Below are 7,591 nucleotides of genomic sequence, written 5' to 3'. Positions count from 1 at the left end.
CCATGGTGGAAGAGTGCGGTAACATCTTACTACAGCAAGAACTGGCAAATCTGGTGCAGGAGGAAATGCACCGCAGTACTTAATGCAGCTGGTGGCCACATCAGATACTGACTGTTACTTTTGATTTTGATCCCCCCCCCTTTGTTCAGGGACACATTATTCCATTTATGTTACTCACATGTCTCAGTTGTTGAATATTGTTATGTTCATACAAATATTTACACATGTTACGTTTGCTGCAAATAACCGCAGTTGACAGTGAGAGGACGGTTCTTTTTTTTGCTGAGTTTATATCAGCAAAAAGGCCTGTATTAGTTTAAAATAATATTTTTTTTAAATGCCTGCACTACAGACAGCTATTTTGGGCCTTTAATACAGGGCTATTAAAGGCCCAGTGCACTACTTTTGTGAAAAAATAAAATAAAATCGAAATAAAAATTGGCTATGTTACAGATGGCTATATTGGTCAGCTAATACAGGACTCGTAAAAGGCCCAGTGTGTGTGAATTTTTTATTCTCAAAATTATTCAAAAGGTATTCTGATTTTTCAGGGGGTGCTGCAGCACCACTACTTCCCGCAGCTATGCTTAGTGAGCTGAATATTTAATATATGCTCTTTACACCTATTTACACCAAGCTCTATCAGCATTAATCACTGTGTTTGCTAGGGATGGAGAAAAAGTGCGACACCAATCACCCCTGAGCCAGACTGAGCTCTGGTCAACTTGTTTCATCTGGAGTTAGAAAGGCTCTTGGAACTGTACCGCGAGCTAACCACAGTGGCGTCCTCTTGTATGGAGTCATTCATGTCCGACTGGCTAACACACACCAAAGCCATACGTATCTTGGGGCGCTTCCCACTGAAGAGCAGGTAGATGCAGGGGTTTGCACAGCTGTTCAGACTCGCCAGGAGCATCAGGATGGTGAAAGTGGCAGCTGAAATATATATCAAAAGATTTAACACACAAAATATTATCTAAAGCGTCCTCATGTATTTCTATTCCTTAATACATATAGGAGGTGGCGCCAAAATGCCAAATACATAAGCTATAGTAAACATACATTGCAAGTAAAGTTGTAATCCAGGCATTAAAACGTGTGACAAAGGAGGGATTTCTTAGATATACAGATTGAACAGCTCTTACTCTCAGTGGGTGCTTGGACATCCCAGACGGACCACAACTGGGCAGTGAAGAAAGGAGTCCAACAGATAATGTAGGCAAGAACAATGACCAAAGTCATCTTCACGGTCTTGATCCTGGCTTTGGACACCCCAGCAACGCTACTTGCCCTGGAGGGCAGCGGCTTGGCGAGAAATGTCGATACTTGATGAGTTTTCATGTGAAAGTTGATTTGAACAGCTCGGCAAATACGCACCTGGCACACGATAACAGTTAAGATGGGCAAGACAAATATCACTAGAGTGGTCCAGGTCACGTAAGCTTTTAGCCCCCACGGTTTGATGAAGTCAGCCCAGCAGTCATAGACACCAGGCGCGATTTGAACTCGGGAGAAGATGAACACTTGAGGGAGACTCCCGATGAGGGATACAGACCAAGCAACGCACACAGGCACGTTCCAGCGCGCTCTCCGCCTCTGGAAAGTAACCATTGGGTTACAGATTGCTTGGTAGCGATCAATGGTCATCACTACAATCATGTAAGTGGAGGCAAACATGCCAACGACCTGCAGGTATTTCACCAGGCGGCACAAAACGTCAGGACCGAAGAATCTGTCCGTTACATCCCACATCAGCTGCGGACAAACTTGGAAAAATGTGACAACCAGGTCTGCCAGGCAAAGGTGAAAAACAAAGACGCGCATCCTCGAGAGCTGCTTCCTCCGCTTCCACAGCACAAATAGCAGTCCAAAATTTAAGATTGCTCCACAGAAAAATATTATGCTTAAAAGGGCTATTTCAACTCGAGCCAAGCGCTCATCCCGGGGCAAATTCTCTGCCAATTCCGTTTCCAAACTTATATTACTAATATTTGGACTAAAGAAAGTCATAATTTGAAGCAAAATGTCACAGTTTTACTGATAAAAACTAAAACAATTTGGCACCTATGCCAATGTCCACGTCCGGCTACAGGTAAAACATTGGCTAGTAGAGCAAACATGAACCAAACTCTTGGCAAAATATATGCAACTGAAATACACGTTTATGTAAATGTTGAAAGTGTAGATGTAGAAAGCGTAGACGCGGGAAAACTTTGGAGACGGATAGCACCACCACTGCGAATGAAGAGGAGCGGCAGCGGTGGCAAAGGATTTATATCTATAGATGTGCCCCAGAAGGGAGGGGTTACCCTTCTGCACCTTTACAATAACCAAACGACGCCTTCTATACATTCACATTTGAGTCATTTAGCAGACGCTCTTATGCAGAACGACTAACAGAAGTGAGTGCATAGATTTAACATACCTTTTTTTCGTACTGGTCCCCCGTGGGAATCAAACTCACACCCTGGCGTGGCAAGCGCCATGCTCTACCAACTCAGCCATAAAAATATATAATGCAATACATCTGAAAATAATATAGGCTACCAGCACTAAGGATTCACTGCACAAATGCAGAAAAAGGCACGCATTAGTGTTCAAAAATTATTATGATGACTCATTTACTTGTGTAGGCTACACAGTAAATTGCATAGGGAGGTAAACTAAGAATTAAGAATAAAATTTGTTCTTGTCAAACTTGGGATTTATTCTTGTTACTAAAGTAACATCCTTTAGCTTGTAACTTTTTATACACTTGGTTTATCCATAAAAAAATAGTGATTCCTCGAAACCAGGACAAAGAAATGTTATTATTTTGGGGATTTGTATTCAGAACCCTTTAATTTCCCCACATTTTGTTATGTTAGAGCTTTACTCTAAAATTGATTAAATTCATGTTTTTCCTCAATCTCCACACAATACCCAATAATGACAAAGCGAAAACAGGTTTTTAGAAATGTTTGCAAATGCATTAAAACGAAAAAAAACAAAAATACCTTATTTACATAAGTATTCAGACCCTTCCCTATGAGACTGGAAATTGAGCTCAGATGCATCTTATTTCCATTGATCATCCTTGATGTTTCACCTGTGGAAAATTCAACTGATTGGACATGATTTGGAAAGGCACACACTGGTCCCACAGTTGACAGTGCATGTCAGAGCCAAAACCAAGCCATGAGGTCGAAGGAATTGTCCATAGAGACAGGATTGTGTCGAGGCACAGATCTGGGGAAATGTACCAAAACATTTCTGCAATATTGAAGGTCCTCAAGAACACAGTGGCCTCCATCATTCTTATATGGAAGAAGTTTGGAACCACCAAGACTCTTCCTTGAGCTGGCCGCCCGACCAAACTGATCAATCGGGGGAGAAGGGCCTTGGTCAGAGAGGTGACCAGCAACCCGATGATCACTCTGACTGAGCTCCAGAGTTCCTCTGCGGAGATGGGAGAACTTTCCAGAAGGACAACCATCTCTACAGCACTCCACCAATCAGGCCTTTATGGTAGAGTGGCCATACGGAAGACACTCCTCAGTAAAAGGCACATGACAGCCCGCTTGGAGTTTGCCAAAAGGCACCTAATGGACTCTCAGAACATGAGAAACAAGATTCTCTGGTGTGATGAATCCAAGACTGAACTCTTTGGCCTGAATGCCAAGCGTCACGTCTGGAGAAAACCTGGCACCATTCCTACGAGGAAGCATGGTGGTGGCAGCATCATTCTGTGGGGATGTTTTCAGCAGCAAGGACTGGGAGACTAGTCAGGATCAAGGGAAAGATGAACGGAGCAAAGTACAGAGAGATCCTTGATGAAAACCTACTCCAAAGCTCTCAGGACCTCAGACTGAGGTGAAGGTTCACCTTCCAAGAGGACAACCACCCTAAGCACACAGCCAAGACAACACATGAGCGGCTTCAGAACAAGTCTCTGAATATCCTTGAGTGGCCCAGACAGAGCCCGGACATACACCCGATCGAACAACTCTGAGACCTGAAAATAGCTGTGCATCGACACTCCCCATCCAACCTGACAGAGTTTGAGGATCTGCAGACAAGAAATGGGAGAAACTCCCCAAATACAGGTGTGCCAAGCTTGTAGCATCATACCTAAGAAGACTCAAGGTTGTGATCACTGCCAAAGGTGCTTCAACAAAGTACTGAGTAAAGGGTCTGAATTTTTACGTAAATGTTATACATTTCCAAAAATGTAAAAAACACACACACACACACACAAACACACATACATACATACATGACTTTTGTAGCTAAAAGCATAATTTATAAATAATTAAAAAGTTGTCATATGTATGAAATTTGATTTGGCATTACCCAGTGGCGATTATAGCATGGAAATCTTGGTGGGGTAAAAAAACCCAAAAAGCACTATAACGGTGACTAACGGTGTCCACAAACTGTTAGGTCCTACATAAAGCTGTACCAACATCAGAGTCCCAACACAGCCACTGCTACACCTGTCTATCAGCGGAGCCTTGGCTCTCAGCGGAGCCTTGTCTGGCAGCGAAACAGTTAATTCAGCCTCATTTACTGCCTTTTAAAAACATAGCTGATATGGCTGACTTGCCTAAACAAATGTAGTTTCTACTGACAATTGAGATATACAGTACAAACTATTGCATAAGGGGACGACAAGTGGATAAGAGGCAATCCATAATTTCGATTAAGACATTAATGAGCAAGCTAGGACGGACGTAGTCAATATAACAATTTGTTCAGCACTTTTGAAATGTACAGCAATAGAATTCAGAACAAGGGCCGTTCTTAGGGTGTTCTCCCTGTACACCAAGTCAGAACAGTAGGATAAATAAAGGGGGCATATAAGCAGACAATGAAGTCTCTTATAATATTCAATGATTACATTTCTCAAAAACAGGTTATAGGCTACATGTGCACCACCAAGTCAGAACAGTAGGTGAAATTAAGAGGTGAAAATAGGGTAGAACCATGATAACATCAGTGATCTTTAGGTAGTAGCTCTAGACAGGCCTGGGCAACTCGGGGGCCTGACTGGTGTCACACTTTTACCCCAGCCCCAGCTAACACGCTCAACTCCAATAATTAACTAATCATGATCTTCATAAAAAAATGCAATTAGTTTAAATCAGGTGCATTTGCTAGGGATGGGGAAAAGCGTGACACCAATCATGCCCCCAAGGACTGGAATTGCCCAGGCCTGCTCTAGAAAGATGCACGAGTTCCGAATTTACAATTCCTAGTTGGATGAAAGTTCAAAATGTATTTTCCCAGTCGTAGCTCGTTTTTCCCTAGGTCCCAGTTGGTGTTTATACTTGCATACTATTGTTTGCAAAGATGAATGTGGTACCTTCAGGCATTTGAAAATTCCTCCCAAGGATGAACCAGACTTGTGCAGGTCTACAATTTTTTTTCTGAGCTCTTGGCTGATTTCTTTTGATTTTCCCATGATGTCAAGCAGAGTTACTGCGTTTGAAGGTAGGCTTTGAAATACATCCACCTCCTGTTGACTCAGATGTCAATTAGCCTATCCGAAGCTTCTTAAGGCATGACAATTTCCAAGCTGTTTAAAGGCACAGTCAACTTTGTGTATGTAAACTTCTGGCCCACTGGAATTGTGATACAGTGAATTATAAGTGAAATAATCTATCTGTAAACAATTGTTGGAAAATTACTTGTGTCATGCACAAGATGTCCTAACCGACTTGCCAAAACTCTCTAGTTTGTTAACAAGAAATGTGTGGAGTGGTTGAAAAACAAGTTTTAATGACTCCCACCTAGGTGTATGTAAACTTCCAATTTCAACTGTATGACAAGGATTAAAAAGGATTTGCAAGTAGATTGTCAACTTGATTCATGATGACTGCTAGCTAAGTTTTTGAAAGTATGATGTTGACATGTCCAATCAAAGCTACTGTAGATATGTGATTTGACGTAATTTTATCTGTGGCCAATGACCTTGAGCCTTCTTAGATGGCCACTTCTAATATAACTCTATGGCAGCACCCAAGGGGCTTGAATTTTCTAGCTCTACCCTTAAACTTGGCGGAGAGGTAGTGTTCCCATGAGTGACAGAACACTGAGCCAATCAAAGCGCAACGCACTGTATTTTCTGCTGGCTTGCCCCACCACCACAGAAAGCACTGAGCTAGGCTGAAACACCTGCATTTTGGAGCTGCCTTACTCAAGAAAACAAAAAAGAGACCATGTTTGTATGCGACTTTATTAACACAATGATATATATTTTTTGTTTGACGGATATTTGACATGTATTAATGTCAAAATAACATGCAAAACCGGAAATCCCTGAATGACAGGTTGCCACTGGACTTACCGAGGCCTCATTTAAGACTCCATAATGTTCCATCTGTAGGCAGTGCTTAATTTGAGGACAGGATCCGGCACCTATCAGATTTGACTTTGTTTGTTCCGGCACCTATTTGCCCGGATCTGGTACGCGGCATGATTTATTAATTGTTTAACTGTTCGCACTACAGACATTCTAATAAAAGCAATCAGCGTTAAATCAAGTTGCCTCCTTGTTATTTCTCCTGCCCCCCCAGAAAGACCATCATGTAAAAGTGTGGTGATCCTTCTGTGTAATCATCCTATACTGTCACACTGATTCCAGACCTGCTCTCTTATTTGTACATAGAGGTTATGGGGAGTGGTGGTCAGCTAGTGAAGAGGTCCCTACGTAATCACGTCACCTAGGCTAGTCATCTCTACTGAATTTGAATCATGGGAAAGATTTTTTTTTTAAATGGATAAGAAAAGGCAATCGATTTTGATTACATTTTTCAAGTCCAAAAACCTAGAGAAAGATGGTGAATCAAACCCGGAACGAGCCAGAGAACTGTCAGTGCCGGAGGAGAGGAGTACGGGGCAAACTGTTCCTGATGGCGATGCTATAGCTAGCAGCGATACTAATCCCGCCAGTGTATCACCACTGGCACCTCCACTAGCTAGTAAGCCTACTAGCGAGTCAGACTCAGAGGGAGACGGGAAGCTGGGGGACATTGCATTCACCGACAAAGTGCTCTGAGCAGGTGCAATTTGCAGTTCAACAACAAACAAACGTATAACCCCTGGCTTGTCAAGCAGAATTCAAAGTTGGGTTGTACAACATGCAAAAAGGTAGGGAGTTTGGGTCTAGAAACGACTGGAGGGATTAAAGTAGCAAAAGAGTGGGTGGAATGTACAGTTATTTAACATCCCATGCCATAGACAAACAACAAAAAAGACTTCAGAAAATGTTTTTTTCAACATGCCCGAACCAAGGCACATTTGGTGGTAGCAAGCCTTTTAGACAAGGTTAAAGAGGACACCCATGTTATAGTTAACACTCAAAATGAAAAAATAGACTCGACAGCCACAGTCTTCCGAACAGCCTTAGGAGGCTAAACGTCACAGCCACATGGCTTTGAGCAAGAAATTGACTCTCATGAGTTAAATGGACTTGACATGGTGAGAGTCAACGTGGGAGGTTTTGGAAACTAAGGTAGGATTTTTTCTTTACAAACTTGTTCTGTACTGTGAAGGTAATCTGAATATGTGCTTCATATTATCACATAGGCAAGATGCCAATATATTCTCA

The 7,591-nt window shown here is 42.2% G+C and overlaps 1 protein-coding gene across 1 annotated transcript; it reads right to left on the bottom strand.

The window, feature by feature from the left end:
• Window positions 1-497: 497 nt before the first annotated feature.
• Window positions 498-7,217, bottom strand: LOC129815021 (oxytocin receptor-like). The gene is made up of 2 exons (XM_055868285.1): window positions 1,146-7,217; window positions 498-936 (listed from the first exon to the last, which is right to left on the bottom strand). Exons 1-2 carry the CDS (start codon window positions 2,008-2,010, stop codon window positions 731-733), a joined length of 1,071 nt encoding a protein of 356 aa, XP_055724260.1. The 5' UTR covers window positions 2,011-7,217; the 3' UTR covers window positions 498-730.
• Between the last annotated feature and the right edge of the window lie 374 nt (window positions 7,218-7,591).

Source organism: Salvelinus fontinalis, chromosome 18 (assembly GCF_029448725.1).
Source record: "Salvelinus fontinalis isolate EN_2023a chromosome 18, ASM2944872v1, whole genome shotgun sequence".
Lineage (NCBI taxonomy): Eukaryota > Metazoa > Chordata > Actinopteri > Salmoniformes > Salmonidae > Salvelinus > Salvelinus fontinalis.
This window is presented reverse-complemented; position numbering and strand designations above follow the sequence as displayed.

Excerpts from the sequence above, each read along its gene's own strand:
- LOC129815021 (XM_055868285.1), bottom strand. The coding sequence starts at position 2,010 with ATGACTTTCTTTAGTCCAAATATTAGTAATATAAGTTTGGAAACGGAA. Across the intron at positions 937-1,145 it reads TGTCCAAGCACCCACTGAGA|CTGCCACTTTCACCATCCTG; the intron begins GTAAGAGCTGTT and ends TATATATTTCAG.